The sequence below is a fragment of the Coenobita brevimanus genome, chromosome 20 (genome assembly GCF_032717465.1).
Source record: "Coenobita brevimanus isolate Jiangsu-jjx chromosome 20, ASM3271746v2, whole genome shotgun sequence".
NCBI classification, from domain to species: Eukaryota; Metazoa; Arthropoda; class Malacostraca; order Decapoda; family Coenobitidae; genus Coenobita; species Coenobita brevimanus.
In genome coordinates, this window is record NC_136973.1 from 7730326 (window position 1) to 7756038 (window position 25713).

A 25713-nucleotide genomic window follows, 5' to 3' on the forward strand; every position below is an offset into this window, starting at 1 on the left:
TGAAATGGAAGAAAGGGCTGTAGGAGTGAGATGTTGCATTACAGGGTGGGTAAGAAGAAGCAGTTGTTGGACTGACTGTGCAGTAGGTGGTAGGTAATGTGAAGCACATCATGAGGATGTTTGTGCCTGTGTCAGGATTTCAGTGGCTTGAAAGATGTGTGAATGAGAGCATGGCCTGTTTTATTGGTTAGATTTATGGTAATTCTTCCTGTATCAGGTTTTTTCTTGCTCTTTGCAGCCTACCTTACCTCATCTTTAGGTAGGAAAAGATGATGATGATGGTGATAATGATCCAAAGGAATACAGTGAGATGGTATAAAAATATTTAAACAGTACAGATAGAGTGCCAAAGAGTCAGCAAAAGTAAGACTGAAGTTTACTTAGTACTTTATGATGAAGAGTGTAGCAGTATGATGATGAGAGATGAGGAACAGGAGGAGGAGGATTTGCTGACTGAGATAGGTATGTGGGGACACAGTAGGCTGGAGGTGATTCTGTCATGGCCACCCTGTGTTAGAGAGTTCTCAGGAGGCACCTAAGCATCAGAGATGATGGTGATGATGATGATGTTATATCACTGAAAAGATCAGACATGTCCTAGCAGGAACTAAATTTGTGTGGGGAAAAAAAAAAGATAAATAGTTTGCTTCATCTATGAGTTTACTTACAACTGTGTGCATAAGATTAGGGTCTGTTGCCTCAGTTCACCACAAATATGTCAGTTTTGAAGATGCGCTGTCACTACTGTAATGATGCAACTTGCATTTTTGACTGAGTAGCTTAAACCATGAATGCATTGACAGTTTGGATAATACTATCACAAATTATGCATATACATCCTGTACCTGTAAAATATATACAATAATCTTTTAAATTCTTTAACTAAAAATCATTATAGCACATTGCATTTGTACAATTACCGGCAGTCCTTTTTTATTAAGTTTTGTTGTTATTGAGTTGGTGAATTTACACATTTTACTCTACCTAGCTTGTGATTCATTAAAAAGTTGTTCTATTGTCAGACTATTTCTGGTGCTTTGAACCTCATAGTCAAAAAGCTGTTGCACCTGAAGTAGCATTTTGTCTGCACACATCCTAGAGATTAAGAGAGGTCTGACTTTCTTCTGAATATGAAATATTTTCAGTCATTCACATTATCACAGAGCTTCCCATATTGTACTGGGTTTTACCATCTGCTGGGTAGGTTACAATAGAGATCTTCCCCAAATCCCCTCTGTCACACTGTTAAATTTCCTTAATCAAAACCTGCATCTCCCTTTGTTCCGGCCCACATTTTTAAGTTTGATATTATAACAAAGATTTCCACTTTACATCATATTATTTCTGTTATCACCTGGCAAGGTTAGAGATTCGTAGACTATGTTTTCAAGCCTTACATTATAATTGAGTTTCCCATATTGACATCGTTTTCCTCTTATCTGGCATCTAGGTTAGAAATCATCCTAAAGTCCCCTTTCCCTTACTTTTTAATTTGCTTACCTAGAACCTGCATCACCCATCATTGAGGATTTGCAACCCATACCAAGAGGACTCAACATTTCGTGGAAGAGTGATGTTACTTCCAGACAAGACAGATATGCTGTGGTGTACATTAGAAATGATACTGGTAAGTTTTCTACTGTTCTCCTCCACTGCTGAATATCTAGTTGATAGAATGCCTGTCAGAGTGATGGCCTGTCATAGGTTTGATCCCTCACAAGTAACTGTTGGCTTTTTGATTATGTAAAACCAGTAAGGGGATTAGGCTGGTTTTCTACCCATGAATGTATTGGACTACAGTATCCCAGCCATGGGGTGTAATGGGATTGGCTGTTACCATTTTTATCAGTCCAGGCAGGTCCAGGGAGGGGTACCAGGCAGTCCGATCCCTTGTTTTAGTTCATCTGTGGCAGCTTTTTTTTTTCTGTTGTTGTTGTTACTGTTATTACACCAGGCTCCTATGGATGTAAACCCAGTGGCCTGCAGGCTAACATAGTCATTCTCTTGCATTCAACTACTTTCCTTTCAGTGAACAGTGAGGGAGCAGAGGGAGATTTGCTTAATTCTTTCTTAGTAGCACCAGGAGATGGAATCCCTTCATTCCATGGTGTCGTTAGCTCAGTTGGTAGACTACTGCATCCACACGTTCAGGAATGCTGATTTGAATCATCGTTTTCATCGTTTTTGCAGCCTGCCTGTTCAGTCCCTTAACCCCGAGGTCACACTTAATGACCTCGTCCCATGTCTTTCTCGGTCTACCCCTCATAACTCCACCCCCAGTATTAACACTTCTCACCTTCTGCACCCAATTATCATCCCCCATCCTCTCCACATGCCCAAACCATCTCAATCTACCTCTCCTCATCACAACACCAGTACACTTCAGTCCCATCGTACCTCTCAACTCTTCCATTGTAAACCCAGCCCCCCCAGACCTTGCACGTAGGGACGCACTGCACGTCCACCCAATCATTGTCATTTCTGTATGTCTGACCCTGCAAATATCCTCCTCCTTTATTGCCCAGGTCTCACTACCATGCAGCATTACACTCCTAACACATGCTGCATACAAAGACCCCTTAGCATGTAGGGAGAATCCTCTCAATGTCAGGAGAGGCAACAGCTCCCTGAACTTCTTACAACCACTTCTCACCCTAGCCACAGACCTAGCTCCAGCCCTACCTTCAGCACACAACATGTCTCCCAAATAACAAAACTCTTCCACACACTCAAGAAACTCACCAACAAGTTCAATCCTTTCATGCCTGACAACCTCCACCTGCTCTCCTCGACACACCATACACATAAAATCAACATTATCTCGCAGTCTACCTCTGATACCACCACATCTCTGGTGCACCTGTTTATCACAAACACTGCACAAGATGGAATTACTTCCCACCCCCTTGTGGCAAACTGCACATGGCCACTCTCCCTCATCTTTGACAGTACCGCCACCAGCCCTAGATATCATCACTTTTGTTTTATCTGCATTTACCCTTAAGCCCTTGCACCCCATTTCATCTCTCCACTTCCTAAATCTTTCCTCCACCTCCCTTTCGTTCTCTGCAATCAACACCAAATCATCACCATACAACATCTCCCACGGGAGTCTGTTTCTGAAGTCACGCGAGAGGGCTTCAGGTACCATGATAAACAACATGGGACTCAGAACTGACCCCTGATGCACACCAACATTCACAGAAAACTCATCACTCAAATCTCCATTCACTCTTACCTGGGTGCAAACACCCACATACGTAGCCATAACCACCCTAACCTGCCACACCTCCAAACCAAGCTTTCTTATTGCCCACTTCACCATCCCTCTAGGGACTGTGTCAAAGGCCTTTTCCAAATCAACAAAAACAAAATTCAGATCCCTTTTCTTCCCAATATATTTTTCCTGAAGCTGTCGAACAATGAATATGGCATCAGTGGTCCCCCTGCCTGGCATAAACTCAAACTGCATCTCATCAGTATTCACTTTCTCTAATCATACCTTCTAGAACTCTCTCCATTACCTTCATTATCTGATCTAAAAGCATTATACCTCTATAATTTCCTCTTTCCAGAGCATCACCCTTCCCTTTATACACATTTACAATTACACTCTTCAACCAATCATCTGGGACAACACATCATCATCATCATCTGGACCTCCTTTCCCATCCAAAGGCAGGGTGAGGAGTAGCAATGTCCAGACAGCCCAAAATTGCCCAATCCAATGGGCCAAGTGTCCATTCACTCATCATTCACGCCCCCGGAATCCTGGCTCTATCGGATACGCCAAAAACATTCACCACGTTCTGTAGCTTCATATAATCGTATCCAACAGAGTCAATCCAGACTCTGCCATGTTAAAAAGGGTGCCAAAAATCCCTGATCATGCACTTCTCACAAAATTCATCCAGCCAGCTTGATCTCCTGTCAGTTCCCTAGCTTCACCGACTTCCAAACCTCTCTTCCTCACACATTCATCCACCATATCTCTCCACCTTCTCCTTGGCCTACCTCGGCTCCTCCCTCCTTCGAATTCGCTCAGATATACCTTCTTCACCACTCTATTGTCATCCATTCTCTCCGCATGACCATATCATCTCAGTACACTCTCTTCAATTCTGGTGTCCACCGACTTCCTCACTCTGCATCTTTCACTAATCACATTATTTCGTATCCTATCCACCCTCTGTACTCCACATACATTCCTCAGCAGTCCCATCTCCACTGCTCTTACTCTTGACTTTTCATTTTCATGCCACACCATAGTCTTACATCCATATGTTAAAGTTGGCACTAACACTCCTTCATGTAAGCTTCGTGTAGCTGCAACACTCAAGCCTTCTTATCAAGGCCTTCATTGCACCAGCTACTTTTCTTCCTTGTGTCACTCTACTTTCAACTTCTTTTGCACATTTTCCTCTCTTTTCTATCACTGTTCTCAGGTATTTGAACTCTCTCACCAATTCTGGTCTCTCACCATTCACTGTTACATTGCATGGGGAGTCACCTTCTCTCTCAATAACTATCACTTTACTCTTTTCTGCATTTACTCTCAAGGAATGACGCTTACAGACATCAGCAAAACTCTGCACTAGCCTACCAAGTTCTTGTCTAGTACTTGCAATCAGTACTGCATCATCAGCATACAACAAGTTTGAGATATTCCATCCATCACCATTCATTACCAATGCCATCCCTCTCTCCATTACTCGTGTTTTCACTTCTCTCATCACCCCATCCATATATACATTGAACAACCATGGGAACATCACACAACCTTGTCGCACGCCCACACTGATCGTGAACCATTCACTTAGATGCCCATTAACCCTGACACATGCCTCACTACCATCATAAAAACTCTTGATGGCACCTAGCAGCTTACCCTCTACACTGTACATGCGCAAAACTTTCCACAATCCTTCTCTGTCCACTTTGTCATATGCTTTATCCAGATCCATGAATGACATAAACACCTTATGGTCCTTCTCACAAGCCTTCTCTATTATCTGTCTCACTGCAAATATTTGGTCCACACATCCTCTGCCACTCCTAAAGCCACCCTGTTCATCACTCACTAGGACTTCTGATATCTCTCTTACTTTCTTTATAATAATTCTTCCATATACCTTCCCTAACACACTCAGTAAGCTTATGCCATGATAATTCTTGCACTCACTTCGTTCACCTTTATTTTTGTACAGGGGTACAATCACAGCCTTTTTCCACTCTGCAGGCACAGTTTCACTCATCCATGCCTTCTTACATATCTCCAACAAGCACTTCATTCCATTCTCTCCACTACATTTAAGCATCTCGGCATACACCTCATCAACCCCAGCTGCTTTCCCATTTTTCAGCCGCTTCACAGCACTCTTCACCTGTGCGAGTGTCATGTCTCCCGGCATTGCATTCCTTCTCTGCACACCCCCAAAACCAATCATGTTTACAGCTGCTCTGCTCTCTCTATCCCCATTCATCAGGCTTTCAAAATATTCTTTCCATCTGACCCTTACTTCATCTCCATGGGTTAATAATCTACTACCTGCATCCTTCACACCATCCCATTTCTTTCTGCTTTCACTTCTACATTTCCGCACCTCTTTCCAGAATAACTTTCTGTTTTCAGAGTAGTTCGCATTCATTTTTCTTCCTAGATCCTCATTTACCTCCTTCTTTTTCCTCTTCACTAGTCTCTTTACGTGCTTCTTGCTCACAACATATTCAGTTCTTATTTCAACTGAACCCCTATCCTGACTTAAGCCACTTCTTCCTCTTTTCCTCCACCACTCTTTTTACCTCCTCATCCCACCATGCCGTACCTTTCTTCATTGTTGTTACTCTTGCCACACCACACACTGCTTTAGCATTCCTCACTAAGCAATCCATATATGCATTCCACAGTCTGTCCATGTCCATTTCATTCAAATTCAGTAATTCTAACTCGTCCTCTACCTTGGTCCTGTATTCATCTGCCATTTCTTTGATCTTCAGCCTCTCAACTTTCAGTCTTTCTCCCTGACTGCTCCTGTCTCTCCTGATCCACCTCACTCCTCTCAGCTTGATCTTGCATCTGACAGACCTCCACATCATCCTCTCACAGCCCTCGTATCAGCAACCATTCCCATCATTGACCTCTCTACGAGCACAAAATCAATCAGGCTTCTTTCAACACAATCCCGTTCCCTCTATACCATGTATATTTATGTGCATCTCTGTGTTTGAAATACGAGTTACAAATGCACAAAAATCCTTTCCTGACACATATCTTTCAGTCTCTTCCCATTATCATTTTCTCCTGGTACTCCATGGCAACCCATTATGTCATTTTCAGGACCAGTGCCTACTCTTCCGTACATATCTCCCATCACAATCACTTTATAGCTCCTGGGCATTTCTCCCACTACTTCACCCAGCTCATCCCAAAACCTGTCTTTCTCTTTCTCACTCCTGTCCTCACACGGTGCATATGCTACAATCACTGCCACTTTCACCTTCTCAAACAGGAACTTGACATACATACACCTCGAGCTGACACATTTGTAGTCTCTCATTCTACTCTGCCACACCTCATTCATCAACAAAGCAACTCCTTCTTTGCATCTTCCTCGCCCATTCATTCCTGATCTTACACATTTCACACCCTCCCACTCCTCCACTTTGCACCCTTTCATCTTCGTTTCACACAATGCCATCACGGCATATCTCGCGCTCTTAAACACATTCACCACTTCCACCCTCTTGCTGTCCTCATTCACACCTCTCACATTCCACATGGCCACGCGAGTGTGTCCATTTGGTTGGGGCCCCGGGCAGGTATTGGGCCCTCCGAGGCTCTCTGAAACGACTGCCATGATTAAGTGATTTTGGATAGGGGAATCTGGGGGACACTTAACCCTGGCAGAATCCCCGGTTATATGGTTACAACACACTCATATATAATCATATTTATCAGGTCAGTGGCTAACCTCATCCCTATATCTCCTGAGGCCTTCAACATTTCGGCAGTCAACCCAGACACACCTGCTGCCTTCCCCACCTGCATCCTGCCTATTGCCTCACTCACATTAGCAGTGTTAATCAAAGGCCAAGGGCAAAACACTGGATCTGCTGGCTCCAAACCTTCCGTGTCCCAGTCAAACTCCTCATTCAACAACCGGCTATAATGCCCTCTCCATGCATCTTTAATATCCCCATTGTTCACCACTACTCTTCCTTCATCATTCTTTACACATTGCTCACCTATAATATCCCGATTATCCCTCTTCATGTGATTTGCCACGTTAAATATAATATTTTTTCTTTCCCCATGATTTAGGTTATCAAGTAAAAGTCTCTGTGACTCAGACTTCGCCCTGTATACCTCTCTTCTTGCCCTATGCTTGGCAGCCAAGTATTCCTCCTTGTTGCCACCCTTCTTCCATTCCCGGAAAAGCCTTCTTTTCTCCTTAACTGCAGCTTCTACACCCTCATCCCACCACTTTATGTCTTGGTGGGCCTCTTGTCCAACCGCAAGTTACATCAGTAACTCTCAAGACGTTGTTCTTGAGGGCTCTCTACTGTTCATTAACGCCTCTGTCTACAGCTCCCTGTTCAGCCACCACTCTCCTCAACTCGCTATAGAAGGCATCCCTTACTACTTGGTTTTCCAGCTTCCATATTTTCCTTCTAGGTACTCAAGTCCTCTTTTTCATCACTCATTCTTTAAGCACCATTTCACAAATCAATAGTTTGTGCTGCTGCACACACTCCTCGCATCCTATAACTTTAACATCCCTCATTAACCTCCTATCAGCCCTCCTAACCAGAAAATAATCTGTCTGACTGCTGTTTCCCCCAGACTTGTACATAATTAACCTACTCTTTCTTTCCCTAAAATATGTGTTGCACGCAATCATGTCCGTTGCCTCCCTAAACTCGAGTATCCTTTCCCCTTCCACATTCCTTATACCATATGCACATTCCCCATGCACACCTTCATAACCATGAGCTGCTTCACCAACATGACCATTTAAGTCCCCTCTTTGCAGTTATTTTTTTTCCAGTAACAAGTGTATAGAATCACTGAAGAAAAAGCAGGAACACATGCTTGAAACTTCCTCGTATATGAATTTGATCCTAGAGATGAAACTTTGTATTTTGTGGTTGTATAATAAACTGTGATAATGCATTATATTTTTTAATGCTTTAAAGTGTTAATGATGCCTTTCGTCAGTGGGTATATGAAAGGGAAATATTTTGAGCCCCATGCCCCCTACCATTTTAGCAGATATTCATTCTACCTCTTATACAAAAGTATCAAAGACCCAAAATAGTGTTTGGTTTGTCAGATTGTATTATTATGGAGTTATGTAAGATATATATGCTATACAGTATATGTGAGTGAGTTTGAAGGTGGGAAGAGGTGTGGCAGGCCAAGAAGGAGGTGGATAGATGAAGTATATGACTGTATGAGAAAGTGAGGTATGGAAGTTGATTAGGCTGGGGAACTGAAAGGGGACTGAGTTGGTGAGGAGAAGCACATAGCAAAGGTCTAGTTCCCTTTTGAGCACAGTAATTGATGGGGTGACTGTTAGGTGTATGTGAAGCTCATCTGTAAAGAAAACATGGTAGAAAAATATGTGCAAATGGTTTGGTCTGTAAGACAGTCAGGATCCCAGGACTTGAGTAATGTTTGAATGTCTCTATGGTCCATTTCACTGGACAAGCTGTCAGTTGTTGTCTCATGTTTGTTCTTTCACTTTCATTTTTCTGGGCCCCACCATATTCCATCTTTAGGTGAAAAACAAAAGGTTTGGATGATGATAATGATGATGTACTCTACAGTTACTTCGTTCACTGTACATATATTACTTGTTTGTATTATACATAACTGGTCTCTTTTCAGCTGAATCTGTAACCCGTCAGACAGTTGATGCCCATGTGTTACTAGAGGACCTTTTCCCTGGTGCTGGCTATGAGATCAAGGTGTACGCCATCTCGAATGGACTCTGGAGTGAACCTCATGTCTACTTCCAAGCTGTCTGTGAGTTGACCACATTTTATATATATATATATATATATATATATATATATATATATATATATATATATATATATATATATATACTATATATATATATATATATATATATATATATATATATATATATATATATATATATATACTATATATATATATATATATATATATATATATATATATATATATATATATATATATGTATATATATATATATATATATATATATATATATATATATATATATATATATATATATATATATATACTGTATGTATATATATATTTATACAGATATATATATATATATATATATATATATATATATACATACAGTATATATATATATACATATTTAGCCTATTAGAATTCTACATATACATATTTAGCCCAGTGTATAGCCTAGTTTTGTCGGAATACAAGGTCAGCTTGACTAGTAACTGAGGAGATTCTTTCCTACATCATAGCTAAGGTTCATAGAAATTCATGGTGCCATGGTTTAGTAATAAGTCATGGGAGTGGCCCAATTCTGTCATTAAAAATGCAAACAACCCTGAAGCAGTATTTCTTGCAGAAAAAAAAAAAAAAAAAATCAGTAATGCAGCAATCAGTTGTATTTATTATATACAGTACAGTTGTTACTCCAGTAATGTGGGTTTCCACAACACGGATATATTATACTGTAGGGCTAGTAATATATTCCAACATTTGCTGCAGTAATCCCTCCATTAATAACTGGCAGAGGCACAAATTGGCATGAATATTTCTGAGCCAAATATTTTTCATCAGTACAAGAGGTCATCATTATTTGACACAGATGTTCCAAAATATCACAACTTTTTCCATACAGGTACATTTGTTGTTGTTGCTTATTCATGGTCTGTCTATCCAGGCAGACCTGTCTACCATAGGTAGGCAACTGGTGGTGTAAACTAGGGGAACTTGCAGATTTGCTTTAAGGACAACTTTGGAACCAAAATAAATTTTTCTGTAATATACATGGACTAAATAACAAAGAAAAGATACGCAGAAGGGTGACATGTAATGTGGATTTACTACACCTTCTTAAATACTGTATGCTGTTCCTGTCCTCATGCCAAATAAGTGTGAACACAAATATGGTATTTATCAATGAAGCATATGAGCACCATCCTCACAGTAAGAACTCTGTTCCATCATTACGCGTGGTCCCTTCGTTTGTATCCTTTGCTACTCCTAAATTATTTTGTTCATCTTTTGGGGGAGACTCTACTCTCTAACACTTCCAATTTGAAAAGTCTTTCATAAACTGAATAACATTACAGGAAGATAAAGATAAGCAATATATCATTAGATTGGAGGGGCTGAAGAAATATGTTTATTAATCAACTTATCAACTGTATATATAACTTCATGTTTTTCCTACCCATCCTTACTGGCAAAACACATTGATGAAGGCAGCTTACAATTAGGACTTAGCGTACATGACTTTCATAATGCTGTGTATCTACCAATCTAGTTCATTATTACTGTATTGCTGTGTTTTTTTCAGATCCAAATTCAGTTCGCAACTTGACGATAGTTGAAACCACAAATACTTCAGTGACTCTGGCATGGAGGGCACCCATTGAATCCCTCTTCACACATTATATTGTCAGGTAAGTTGTATGTGTATATTGTGGCAGCTGTCTTGTATATCTCTTACAAAAGTGACCAACTCTGCAGTACTGTACTCATATAAACTATTTTTTATGGGTCCTCGAGGGGCTCCGGGGACAGCTGTATAGTGCTACCTTCATGTGATCGTAGCAACACTTACCAACAAGCCAGATGGTTTGCTGTTACCCAGGAACTGTTTACTGTTGTAGGTGGTGAACGTATTCCCATGAAATGGATGTCTGATAGACAAGTGGGTGAAGCATTTCAACCACATGTGACCCATAAGGATTTGCATTTGGCAGTTGCTGGGGCCTATATACTCACATATGCCATACAAGGGAGAGCGACTGGCCACACTTGCCAAGGATGACTGATATTTTTAGCCTAAGCTCTGGCTTTTATGCTCTTCATAGGACAATATATAGTTGTTTGGTAGTTGCATAGATGATAAGGGAATGCTTAAGAGAGGCTGGTTATAATTTTGCAGATTATAAAACAGATAAGCAACAGGGTAAGAGGTCATAGTCTAGAGGTAGGAGAAATACATTTGCAGAGATAAAGGTAGAGGGAAGATATCCATAAATGTTGTGGAGTGCAGTGTGTGTACCCTTGGTAAATGACTAATGATTTTAAGGTATATGTGGTAGAATATAACTTTAGTATAGTTGTAATATTGTTTTGAAGTTTGAACATTAGGTTTCTTCTCTCTCACTACTGCTGTTACTTTCATATATTACAGTTGCATGCATAAATATTAGTCCACTCCATCACTTTAGATAATGAGACAATGAGCAGTAGCTTTCAAAACCCAGTGATATGAGCTTTAGAACCCCACAAGCTCCTCAGAATGTCATGTAAGGAGGTTCATAAGTGTTTGACTAAAAATTGGAGTGATATTGTCCACAGCTGTACATATGAGAGGATAACATTTTAGCAACATTGATCTGGAGTTCTGGACAATATTTTTATATGTCAGGGATGTATTACAAAACCTTACAACTTTTTCCGTACAACTGATAACATAACTTGGAATCTGGCAAAGCTTCTTTATAGATAGCAGTGGAATTCTAATAGGCATTTTTTATGTAACTTCTGGGAATTTAACCATGTGGAAAGGATGGAGGGTGAAAGACTGACGAAGAGAGTGTATGTGAGTGAGATGGAGGGGGGAAGAGGGAGGGGGAGGCCGAGGATGAGATGGAGGGATGGGGTGGAGAGGTATATGAGAGAGGAGGGTATGAGTTGAGAGCGGGGCAGTGAAATGGCGGGGGACAGGCCGATGTGGAGGCGATTTGTTTGTGGCCACCCCGAACGGGATTGAGGCGTCTGGCAATAGATAGATAGATAAACTTCAAATATGTATTTTCTGTTTTATTCTGCTGTGTTCAGATTATTTTCTTTGTAGCCTGGATGAGGCTTTTCCACTGAAAGCGTTAGATGCAACCATCACCAGTTTTTCCAATTCTAGAGATCCTTCTTTTAGGTAGGAAGATATTTTGCGGTAAAGGATGTAAAAAGGCTGTATGTAACCCCTTGAGTTCAGCAATCCTATCTTAAAGTTGAATAAAATAGTTTGGCGATGGCAAAAACAGGATTTAAAATACACCACTGGACTAAATGGAGTGTCTAAAATAAACTATGCCTTTGAATTGATGGGTTTAATAACATAAAGAACTTTTAAAATGACAGCGTATAATGAGGACTTACAATATTATCTTTTCCAATAACAGGTATCGAACAGTGGAAGCCTCAGACTGGACAGAGTTACCACCCGTCAACAGAACTGTGGCTGTTGTTGCCAGTCTGGACCCTGGTGAGCGCTACGTTATGCAAGTGCGATCTGTGTCCCATCGTGTGGAAAGCTTCTCACCTCAGGAAGTTGAGCAGACTGTCCGTGAGTTTGATTTGAATTTTGTCTTTTGCAATAGGTATTTGGGAGATGTAATGTATACAGTATATCTGTCCATCTATCTGTCTACCTGTATACAGTATATGTATACCATATATGCCGGTGTATAAATCAACATTTTAAGCATAAAAATTCTCACAGGGGTCGACTAATATGCCGAGCTTAAAGTTATTTATACATGGCAGAGACAAAAATAAGGCCATGGCATATACTGAAGAAGGGAAGTGATGCTACCAGCAGGCCAACAGCCATATGATAGCCTACTAATTCTGTCATGCTAGTCCTGTCCTGCAACTTTTATGACAGATCCAAATTTTATATACAGTACAGAACTACTTCTTACCTGGTTAATTTTTGTAGCCAAGACAAAGTTTTAATGAAAACAAGTCGTGGTTACCATTAACCCCTTCGTTACTGCATTTCCCCCCTTACTCCCCCACTCAGCTACCCCCCGTGCCAAACTGAATTTCCCCCAGGCGTGGCTCTTTCGTGGGGTAGTATTTATTTTATTATTACATCGTTTCTGTTTGCTTTATATTATTTATTTTTGTATTGGTAAGTAGATATTGACTACGAGATGTGTTTATGATATGTTAAAATAATGTACATGACAATATTACATGTCTAACCAACTGATTTAGTAAACATACAATATACAGATAAATATAGTAGATAGAGATATAAATCAATGAATAGGGAGGAGAATAATGATTGTATTATTTACCTTGTAAGTATGAATAAGGTCCATGAAGAATGAGGTAAGAGGCAGGCAGGCCAAAAGTAAGTGGGTGTGGGGTGATGCGCTTCAAGGCCAAACTGATACCGGAATCAGTATCACTTTCCCCACTACTATCGCTCACTTCACCGTCATTCTCAGGCATGTACTCTTCATCAGAGTCGCTCACAGTTATGTCAGATTGTGTTTCGTTATCGTCAGACACTTCTAAGTCACCATCCAAGTCAGATTCATTGCCGTTGGATGCCATGGCACTGAAGTAAATCCAAAAGCACTGCTTGAAAAACACTCCCACACACTTTCCTGCGGTACCACCACTGTTGCTAAACTAGCGAGAGTCCCCTTACCAAGAAGCATTATCTGGCTATATTATATCACATGCTATAGGGCATTATATATACCAAATTCAAAATATATATGGTACAATGACCTATATAACATATCTGAGTCATTTTCATAAAACTATGCCCCATAGCAGGGGCATATGGCAGGGGAGTGCAGCATCAGTGACAGAGTTGCCATATGTCATCACACATGGGATCACAAAGCTCCCAAACCGAGGAAGAGGAAGCCCAATAGGCCCCTATAATGATCGTGAGTACCTTAGTACTCATGATCGTATTCGGTTCCTCTGCTGAAATTTCATTTTGAGTACAGGGGTACACATTTTGGAAATTCAGTAAAGAAGGGGTTAATTACCAATGTTTACACCTAAAATGTGAGGAGTATCCTGTGCTGGGTACTCTTCCACACACGTAAACAAACACCAACTGGGTAACGGCTGTTCGAGACGGAGAATCTGACACGCAGTTGCCATAGGCTATCCATGGATAGAGATGATTTGCATTTTGAACAGTTTCACTACAGTGATTGGTTGCACACCACATTTGTAACAGCCATGTAATGAAAATTCTAACAAGATAATTGAAAATTTTATATTTTCACTAACAAATACAGTGCATCGTCACACAATGCGAGTTTATGGGCGGCAGAAACCCTCGCATTGTGGGAACCGAAGAACTTATGGGAAAAATGATATATGGTAAACAGCCCACTTAGGGCTTGGTCTTCGGGTCCCCTTCGAGCCTGCTCTACCCTGCTAATACTTTTGTCAAATAGTACTTCTAGTTGGACCAACAAACAAAACAACAAATAGAACACCATGGAGGAGAAATGTTTGTTTACCCAGGAAACTCGATAGATGGTATGCAGATAGGTGGCCAGTCGCTCGCCATTTTCAATCTGGTTCATTTGCTAGCCACCTTCCTTCATGTGACTGACTCGCATTGTCCAGCCTGACAGTCATAGTAATGGCGGGAAGTCCGTTTTTGCCGTGGAATCATACAGCCAATTTGCATGTTGGGAAGTTTGATTTGCAGATTTCTCATTCGATAAAAATAAGCATTTTCATTATTGACCTTGCATTGTAGGTGATTCACACCGTGTGAGTTTGCATTGTGTGGAGATGCACTATACCTTTTGCTAACCTTAACATTATACAGGCACACCCCGATTTATGATACCCCTAGATGCAATACCCCAGCATAGTGATGGGTGTAGAAATACCACCCTACACCATCTACTTATTTATTTATTTTTTTTTTTTACCAATTTTGATGATATTTTAGACTTAAATTATGTGTTTAGGTTGATTTATAAACTGTTTTTAGATAAATGTGTTTTAGTCAGGGGTGGAGTGAACACTGTCATTTGGGGTATGGATTCTCGCACATCAGACGAGGTACAAAACAGTGTGGACAACTAGGCAGCTCAACAAAGAATATTTCATGTTTGACCTTTGAACATCTAACCTATCATGAAATACATAATAACAATTTTAGATAAATATTAAATAATTATGAAAGCCATAGAGAGTAAATATTTCATGCTTTGATGGAAACTGTGACATCGATAAATCATGTATTTACATTCGGGCTGTTCAAGGAAAAGCGCTTTGTGTTGGAAAATAAGAGAGAAGAAAATAAAAGAGCTCAGCAACCAAAACAGTAACTCAAATGACATAGAGAGGGGCCATTGAAAAATCTATCCCGATTGCATCATTGATTGATAAATCATATGTTTACATTTGGGCTGTTCAAGGAAAATGCTTTGAAAATACAAAGGAATTTCTAAATAAATGTTGGAAAATTAGAGAGCAGAAAATAAAGGAGCTCAGCAACCAGAACATTAGCTAAAACAATGTGAAGAGGGACCGTTGAAAAGGCTATCCCGATCGCATCATCGATTGCATTCCCTGTCAAGAGAATTCCATGTCAAAACATCATTGATTCTCTGTCACAACAGTTTGCACCTTGGAAGTTTCTGCATGATTCATACATTATTATTATGCATAACAGATGTTTATTTAATTGTTCCAGGACCGTCTCATGGTGGGATTGTACAGTATAAAGTGCTGCTGCTTCTTCTCTACTGAGTTTGAATACTAGTCGGAGCTCACATTCTCCAGTGACCTTGACTGGGTACAAGTGAGACAGGCACTGGTTTTAGGCTTAGGGCAGCTTCTTTTACAGCTGTTAGGCCATTTAGGTTAGCCTTAACCCATCGCATCCAGGTGATATGCATACTGATGCCCTGGGGAAATCTGGGTGACATGTATACATGATCTAGTGTTTTGCGACATTGTTTGAATATTCTGTGGGTTATTTTCATCACTTGCAGCCACTAGCAACCCTCCTGCACTCATCTGAGTCACGCTTCAGTTACCTGCCTACCTCCGTAATGGATAGACCTACACAAAAAGTTTTCCCTGTGTCTGGATCCTTGGCTGAGTGCCCGCAGCTGCTGACTTCCACACCAATGAAGTTCAAAGGCCAGAAAAGAAAAGGCCTTAGTGATAATGCAATAGGGAAAGAAGTTGAGGTGACATTATCGCCAATTATGAGTGGAGAAAGTGACTCTTCCTCTCAGGAAAGCGACAGCCATAATGAGTGTCGATATTTATGCATCGTGTGAGGAGGGTTGGGGATGTGAGTCCTCCACTGTGCGCCCATTGTTTCCCTCTGTACATTCGTCTGTACATTATATCCAATGATGGGAATGGTTAAGAGGGTACTGACAACCCTGGAGAGGGGGATATTGGAAGAGGAGGTAGGGAGTGGAGAAAGGGAGGAGGGAGGGAGAAGGAAGTGCGGTGTGGCGTCTTGGACCACCACTTTGTATTTACATGAATAATGGAAGCAGAAAGTTTGTTTCATGATGAAATCAGTGCCTTATTTTTTATTGAAAGTTTTTGTGTGTATATTTATTATGATGAAAAAGTCTAAATCACAGGAAAAAAAAATCTATTATTGTGGAAAATAGAGTATTTTCGATTATGGACAGTACGTGAATAAATACTTTGTTCACAATATTTTTTTTTTTAGGTTTTATGTAGTACTGTACAGTAATCCCTCTACTATCAGATGTAACAGAGCCAAAGGCAGGTCCGGAAAGTGGTCCCGTCCGGAAAGTGGGCCCCTGGCTCCTGGACTGGTACTTAAGAACCCTAACCCAGCCTAACTTTGAAAGCCACCTAAAGAACCCCCTACCAGACATGCATAGTGCCTATTTAAACCTATTTAAGACCCTATTTACACCAATAATGGACATAAAGCATGAAATAAATGAAAAGGAACTAAAGAATGAGGACTTAGAAGTGACTGTACCTCAGCCAGGGTACTTACAGCATGTTTGTGGCCACCTTTTCTAAGGTTTCGGCAGTGGTGAAAATGTTCTTGAACCACATACAGTAATCCAGTGTTGTGCTGCACTTAGTTCTTTGTACTGTGAGTTATAATTGTTTAACACTGCACATTGTTCTTAACTGCACCACGCCAGGTTCAACTGCCAATTTGCACTCCACAGTTAATCCATTGCATTCTAAATTCTAATTTCTTAACACTGCGCAACACTGTAAATTCCCGTGTGGTTGACTGACGAGGTATTGCAGTTTATTCACTGTTTATTCATAAAAAATGAGCACTTGTGGCTTCCATTGTGATAAGCATCTACTCGCGATCAAAGTTAGGCAGAAACTGTTGCATGGAGTGTTGGTGATGGGGAAACTCAGTTGCCAGATCACAACAGCCACATTACCAAACTCTTCAATTTTCATTACCAAATTTAACTTTTCATTACCAAATTCGTAAAGCTAGCATTTATTCTTCACAAATTATATATACAAGTGGAAATACATGTAATCACTCTTCATATAATTAACAGCATGGTGATTATTTTCATGCTATGTTGGCTAGCAGATTAATCAGAGAGAGCAAACAATCCACCATCTCCATTCTGTGCATCCTCATCTATTTATCTATCTATTGCCAGACGCCTCAATCCCATTTGGGGTGGCCACAAACAAATCGCCTCCACGTCGCCCTGTCCCCCGCCATTTCACTGCCCTGCTTCCAACTCACACACCCCTCTCTCATATACCTCTCCACCCCATCCCTCCATCTCATCCTCGGCCTCCCCCTTCCTCTTCCCCCCTCCACCTTACTCACATACACTCTCTTCATCAGTCTTTCACCCTCCTTCCTCTCCACATCGCCAAACCACCTCAGTGTATTCCTCCTAACGCTTCCTATCACATCCACATCCACACCACAATGCTCCTTTATATCCTCATTTGTCAGCCTGTCTCTCCATGTGACTCCACAGGCTCTTCTTAAATAACTCATTTCCACTGCTCTCACTCTTGACTTGTGTCCTTCCAGCAACGTCCAAGCTTCACTTCCATACGTTAGAGTTGGTATCACAATACTGTCGTGTAGTAACTTTTTCACTTCCATGCTCACTTCCGTGCTTCTTATCACTGCTTTCAAGGAACCAGCAACCTTTCTTCCCTGCTGTTCCCTTTCAAGCACTTCACCCTCCAAACCTCCATCCTTACTCATCACACTACCCAAGTACTTAAATGTACTCACATTTTCCAATTCCTCATCATCCAACCTCGTTGTACATTCACTGACTTCACCTCTCTCAAAGACCATCACTACTCTTCCCTACATTCACCTTTAGATTCCGTTTCTTACACACTCTCCCAAACTCATCCACCAAGCCTTGCAGCTCTCCTTCGTCCACACTCAACAACACAGTATCATCTGCAAACAACAGAACAGGGAATTTCCAAACACTACCCTCTCTCACCAGGGCCACTCCAACATCCATTGCCCTACCTTGTACCTCTTTTATTACCCCATCCATGTACAGATTGAACAACCATGGAGACATGACACATCCCTGTTTCAACCCAACTTTCAAAGAGAAAAATTCACTCAGTTCACCATCCACACGCACTGCAGCCTTAGCACCATCATACATACTCTTCACACCATTCAACAACATCCCATCTACTCCATATATTCTTAATACTTTCCACAATCCTTGTCTATCCACCCTGTCATATGCTTTCTCCAAATCCATGAAAGCCGCATACAACTTCTTTCCCTTCTCTAGAAACTTTTCCACTAAAGATCTAAGAATGAATATCTGATCTGCACAACCTCCTCCCTTCCTAAAGCCTCCCTGTTCTTCTCCAACTAATTCCTCTGTTCTTTCTCTAACTCTGTCAATAAGTATCCTACCATACACTTTTCCTATTATACTAAGAAGACAGATACCCCTATGATTACCACACACTTCTTTTTCCCCTTTTCCTTTGTACAAGGGAATAATTATACCTGACTTCCAATCCTCCGGGACTCTACCTTCCTCCCAGGCCAATCTGCACATTTTCCACATCCATTCTACTACTATCTCTCCCCCATACTTCACCACTTCACCACACACTCCATCAATTCCTGGGGCTTTCCCCAATTTAACTTTCTTTATTGCTTCCACAACTTCTATCCTACTGATTTCTTCCTGTCTTCTCACCTCCCTCCTTCTCTCAGCCATTCCCCAGCCACTTATACTCGCATTACTTCCATCCTCTACGTTCAACAGTTCCTTAAAGTGTTCTCTCCATCTGCTCACTTTTTCTCCCTTCTCCACCAGTAATCTACCATTTTTATCTTTCACTCCCCTGCTGACTTCACTTCCACCCAGTCTTACTCTTTTCACCTCTTTCCAGAACATTTTTTTACAGTCCCTCCACTTTACACTCAAATTCATTCCAAATTCCTCATCCGCTCTCTTCTTACTCACTGTTACTAATCTTTTCACCTCTCTCTTTCTTTCTACATATAACTCTCTCTTCCGTCTCTCAGCTTCTTCCATGCACCCATTTCCCATCCATTCATTGTATGCTTTCTTTTTTTGTGCCACAGCCTGTCTCACCTCTTCATTCCACCACTCTGTTCCTTGCACACCCCTCCGTCTTCACTTCATCCCACACACCACATCACATGCTGCACATAATTCATCTGTAAATATCCTGCACACACCTTCCACGTCCCCCACCTGCTCCAATTCATATTTGTCCAATCATTTCTCCACTTCTTCCTTATACTCTGCCTTTTTCTCATCCTCTTGTAACCTTTCCACTCTCCTTACAAATACTCCTTCTTCCCATCCTTCTTTTCTTCTATTTCCCCATCCTAATTGGACCTTGATTCTGGCCACCACCAAGTAGTGGTCAGAAAGTCCACTCCCCCAACCTTTATAAGCTTTTGCATCCATTACACATTTTTGCATCCTTTCATCCACACACACATAATCAATCATTGCCTTCCTTTCATTCAGTTCACCACACCCTTCTCATCACTCGCCATGTATACCTGTGGATCATTTTGTGCCTGAAGAGGGTATTGGCTATCACCAATCCCCTCCCAGCACAAATGTCCACTGACACACTGCCATTCTCATCTGTCTCAGCAGGCACACCCCATTCACCAACTAGTCCATCCACCTTCACATTCCCTACTTTACCATTCATATCACCGATCAATAACACTCTCTCATTCCTTCCAAACTTTTCCATGCATACTTCCATATTTGTCCAGAACTCTTCTCTCACTCTGCTTACACGATCTTGTGTTGGCGCATACACACAAACAATTGCCCACATTTGTTATCCAACTTTCAATCTTACCCACACAATCCTTGACCCAACTGATCCATACTGTCTTATGCTCTTCTTCCATCTTTTACTCACAACTATACATACTCCTTCTTTTGCCCTCTCATTCTCACCTACTCCTGCACATATACCCCATCCTTACTCCCATTCTTTCACACTCTCACTTCCCCATTTCGTTTCAGTTATTCTGCATACATCAACTTTCGCACCTTTATACACGTGAAAAATCCGTTTGGTAATGCATTATTATGATTCATTACCAAACGAATTTTCCATTACCAAATTGGCCCACATTTGATAATGAAAAATACCAAATGGCAGCCCTGGCAGGGGAAGGGGGAGGAAGGAAGGGGTAAAGGGTCCATGGTGTAACAGCTGTTCAGTGCCGCACGGCAATTTCAAATTTCGGGTGGGAAAAAAATTCAGATTTTGGGGGGATTTTTTTCTTTTTCTAGTGGCCATTTTTGGGTTTCGAAGGTCCAGGCCCACAATGTCCGGTAATGGAGTGTCTGGAAAGTGGGTGTCTGGAAAGTACGGGGATTACTGTAGTAGTAGTAGCAGTAGTTGTAGTAGTAGTAGTTGTAGTAGTAGTGGCAGTAGTAGTTGTAGTAGTAGTAGTTGTAGTAGAAGTAGTAGTAGTGTTAATTGTAGTAGTAGTAGTAGTAGCAGTGGCAGTAGTAGTAGTAGTAGTTGTAGTAGAAGTAGTAGTAGTGTTAGTTGTAGTAGTAGTAGTAGTTGTAGGGTTAGTTGTAATGGTAGTTGTAGTAGTAGTAGTAGTTGTAGCAGTGGTAGGTGTAGTAGTAATAATAGTTGTAGTAGTTGTTGTAATACCCAGACTTCTAGTGGCACAGCAGTGCTAGAATTGAGCAACAGTGCAAGCCAAACATACCTCTGTGTGTGTGTGTGTGTGTGTGTGTGTGTGTGTGTGTAAGGTGGTAGTAGTAAAGTGGTGGTGAGGCGAGCAAGCGCCCGTGCCTGTACCTGAGGCAGCCTGCCTCAAGGTTATTGCTATGGTTACCAGACTCAAAGCAGCCATTCCGCCACATTTTTAAAAAACATACATGGAAATGGTGTTTGTGGTGGACTGCGGTCTTCTGGAAGTGTTATTATTGTGGAGGGCTAGTATAAGCCTTAGTTGTGTCACCACACATCTGCCACGTTTACAGACACAGGCAAAAAAACACAAAAATTGCCCCCTTTCCCCACTTACTCTCTCTGACTACATGCCCTTCATGGACCATTTGGGGCTGTCAGCTTGAAGTCGAAGGATTGGCGAGTATTATGACACTTAGTTTTCTATTTTTGATTAAGTATTAGCTGAGGTATGAAAGTTTAAAAACAGACGATTTTCTCAGGAATGCCTGGCTGGGAGAAGGGTTGGCAGGCATATACAGGGTATGCTGGATGCGATGGGTTACACTTTTTTTTGGAATCATTTGGGTGGGTTTAGGACTTGGTTGGGGGGAAACCCAAGACTCAAAAACACATCTATTTGCTTTACATATTAAATCTATCCTGAGATACAATACCCCGCATAGCGATAGGTTTTTACTTACCCAGTTGCATCATTAAACCGGGGTATGCCTGTACTGGACTTTGTTAGTACAAGATGTTTGGTGCCTATAAACTTTTGCTGTTTTGGTTCTAATGATGTCAGTTGTCTGCTGGTTAGCATATATATACAAATTCTTGACAGTCAGGTGGAAGTGGTGCTGCCTTATTTTGGGGGTCAACTTATCTGGCGAACATAGGCCTATACCTGAAATACACCTCATAATTTTAAGGGTCGACTTACACGCCGGATTGACTTATACACTAGCATATGCATTCTATATATATATATATATATATATATATATTTTTTTTTTCATTCATTCATTCATTGCCAGATGCCATGTATCCCAAACGGGGTGGCCAACGGCTTAGAGTTAATTATTTTACAGGGAGGGGCACTAATCCTCCACCAACCCCACTTGACACGTAGGGATGCCAACAGCATCTGGTGTTCCCAGGCGGTCACCCATCCAAGTACTAACCAGACCCAACGTTGCTTAACTTCGCTGATCGGACGGGAAGCGGTGTACTCAACGTGGTATGGCCGTTGGCATATATATATATATATATATTCGTTTCGTTTCGTTTCGTTTCGTTTTTAAAGGCTCCAACATGCTTGCATGTGTTGGCCTTGGTCACCTAATGGCGGCTCTCCACGCTGCAGGATCCATTGCAGCCTCCCTGTTCAGTCCCTTAACCCTAAGGTCACATTAATGACCTCTTCCCATGTCTTTCTCGGTCTACCCCTCATAACCCCACCCCCAGTATTAACACTTCTCACCTTCCTCACCCAATTATCATCCCCCATCCTCTCCACATGTCCAAACCACCTCAATCTACCTCTTCTCATCACAACACCAATACACTCCAGTCCCATCCTACCTCTCAACTCTTCCATTGTAAACCCAGCCCCTCCAGACCTTGGACGCAGGGACACACTGCACATCCACCTAATCATTGTCATTTCTGTACGTCTGAGCCGGCGAATATCTTCCTCCTTCACTGCCCAGGTCTCACTGCCATACAGCATTACACTCCTAACACATGCTGCATACAAAGACCCCTTAGCACGTAGGGAGAGCCCTCTCAATGTCAGGAGAGGCAAGAGCTCCCTGAACTTCTTCCAACCACTTCTCACCCAAGCCACAGAGCTAGCTCCAGCCCCACCACCAGCACACAACATGTCTCCCAAATAACAAAACTCTTCCACACACTTAAGAGATTCACCAGCAAGTTCAATCCTTTCACGTCTGACAATCTCCACCTGCTCACCCCAGCACGCCGTACACATAAAATCAGCATTATCTCGCAGTCTACCTCTGATACCACTACATCTCTTATGCACCCATTTATCACACACACCACACAAGATGGAATTACTTCCCACGCCCTTGTGGCAAACTGCACATGGCCACTCTCCCTTGTCTTTGACAGTACCACCACCAACCCTAGATATCATCACTTTTGTTTTATCTGCATTTACCCTTAAACCCTTTTGCCCCATACCATCTCTCCACTTCCTAAACCTTTCCTCCGCCTCCCTTTCATTCTCTGCAATCAACACCAAATCATCAGCATACAACAACTCCCACGGGAGTCCGTTTCTAAAGTCACGTGAAAGGGCTTCAAGTACCATGATAAACAACATGGGACTCAAGACTGACCCCTAATGCACACCAACATTCAGTGGAAAACTCATCACTCAAATCTCCATTCACTCTCACCTGGGTGTGAGCACCCACATAAATATATACTGTATATATATATATACCTACAGTCTGTCCTTCCCTAACATGATATATATACAGTCTGTCCTCTCCTAACGTGGTATTTGCTTCTGCACCGACTTTGTGTTAAGCAAATATGGCGTTAGGCAAATATAGCTTTAGAGGGACTCATGAAATCCCTTATTTCCCTCTGCACCCCCGCCCAAAGTCCACTTTTTCCCCCCTTGTGGTGCAAAAATTTTTTATACCCCCGCAATTTAAACCTCCTAAAAGCATTAAGATGGTAATAAAAAATACATTAGGTCAATAGGACTTTTTTATTTATTGTACCTTATGTCAGGAGAAGAGCAACCACACATCATCGGAGATGAGGTATAGGGGGAGAATACGAGGTAGGCTGAGGAGGATGGTGTGGGTAGGAGTGGGCTGAGAAGGTGGAGGGATATGGTGATTGAGTGTGTGAGGAAGAGAGATATGGAAGTCAGTGAGACTAGGGGACTGGCAAGAAATCAAGGTAGTTAGATGAATGTTGTGAGAAGAAGTGCATGATCAGGGATTTGGCACCCCATTTTAATGTGACAGCATTTGGACTGGCTCTATTGGATAAGTTTATGTGAAGCTACAGAATGTGGTGAGGGTTTTTAGCATATCAGATAGAGCCAGGGTTCCATGGACTTCAATGATGAGTGAATGGAAGTGTGGCCCATTGAACTGGGCAAATTTGTGCTGTCTGGACATTGCTACACCTCACCCTACCCTAGGGTGGGAAAGGAAGTCTAGATGATCACTCACTAGGACATCTGATATCTCTCTTACTTTCTCTATTCTTATATATATATATAAAATCATCATCATTAGCCATTGAGGTCCACTGCAGGACTGGCCTATCCCTACCAAAGCAGGGACGATACAGCCAATGTATCTCTACCCAGTGGCTTAGGCTGTCTGGTAGGGACTGTATGTGGGGTGAGAAGTGCTTGTAAGTGTAATTGTAGTGTTGTAATGGCTTTGGATGTGTGTGTAATCTGTGAACCAAGTGTAATTGGCCCGCATTAAGCTGATTGGGTGCAAGCATACTAGTATGCGACTCTGGTTCAACCACAGCACCCCTTGTGTCCGGCAAAATAGCAAGTGGCTTGGTGAACGCTTCCCAAAGTTTTTACAACTCTGGCGGGAGGCGAATCCGCGCTCACCAGCGTGTGAAATGCACACTCTACCATTGTACCACAGAGGCTCCATATATATATGTATATATATATATATATATCTGTTGCCAGATGCCTCAATCCTATTCAGGGTGGCCACAAACAAATCGCCTCCACGTTGCCTTGTCCCCCGCCATTTCACTGCCTCGCTCCCAGCTCACATCCCCTCTCTCATATACCTCTCCACCCCATCCCTCCATCTCATCCTCGGCCTCCCCCTCCCTCTTCCCCCCTCCACCTCACTCACATACACTCTCTTCGTCAGTCTTTCACCCTCCATCCTCTCCACATGGCCAAACCACCTCAGTGTATTCCTCCTAACGCTTTCTATCACATCCACATCCACACCACAATGCTCCTTTATATCCTCATTTGTCAGCCTGTCTCTCCATGTGACTTATATATATATATATATATATATATATATATACCTGTATATATAAAATCACTGTGAACATCCAGTATCCAGTCACTCATTGCAGTGCTACATGCAGGTAACTCTGCACTTTGTGACAAACCAACAGTTTCCTTTATCCTAGGAAACTGTTCACTACATTGGGTGGTAACCATATACCACAAAAATAGATGCTCAGTTTTCTAGTGGGTTAAGGCACTCACTGGATGTAACCTATAAGTGTGTGAATTCATGGGATGGATGAGGTTTAATTATCATAGTACAATAATGCCTCTCAGGGAAGTGACTGGTCACTCACCTTAAATGCCAGAATGGGGGTAGCCCAGCCCTGGGCCCCTATGCTTCTGATTTAGCTGTGAATCACTAACACTAGATGTCCAGTTATACAGTTGGCAAAATACAGTAGTCCCTCAGTTATCCAACGTAATAGAGCCAAAAGCACATCCGGGTAGTGCAGAAGAATATCCCCCCAACTGGACC

General features: G+C 41.7%; 1 protein-coding gene and 1 non-coding gene across 2 annotated transcripts in view; one reads left to right on the top strand and one right to left on the bottom strand.

Moving 5' to 3' along the window:
* Ptp10D (Protein tyrosine phosphatase 10D) overlaps positions 1 to 25713 on the top strand; it is a 159455-nt gene that overhangs the window by 67007 nt on the left and 66735 nt on the right. Inside the window, exons 10-13 of the mRNA XM_080266339.1 lie at positions 1505 to 1627; positions 8891 to 9028; positions 10557 to 10662; positions 12394 to 12557. Of these exons, the coding sequence (XP_080122465.1) occupies positions 1505 to 1627; positions 8891 to 9028; positions 10557 to 10662; positions 12394 to 12557 (531 nt within the window). The remainder of the gene's footprint in view (positions 1 to 1504; positions 1628 to 8890; positions 9029 to 10556; positions 10663 to 12393; positions 12558 to 25713) is intronic.
* On the bottom strand, positions 22320 to 22438 carry LOC145391977 (5S ribosomal RNA). The gene has a single exon (XR_013895919.1). It is a non-coding gene; the product is annotated as a 5S ribosomal RNA (ribosomal RNA).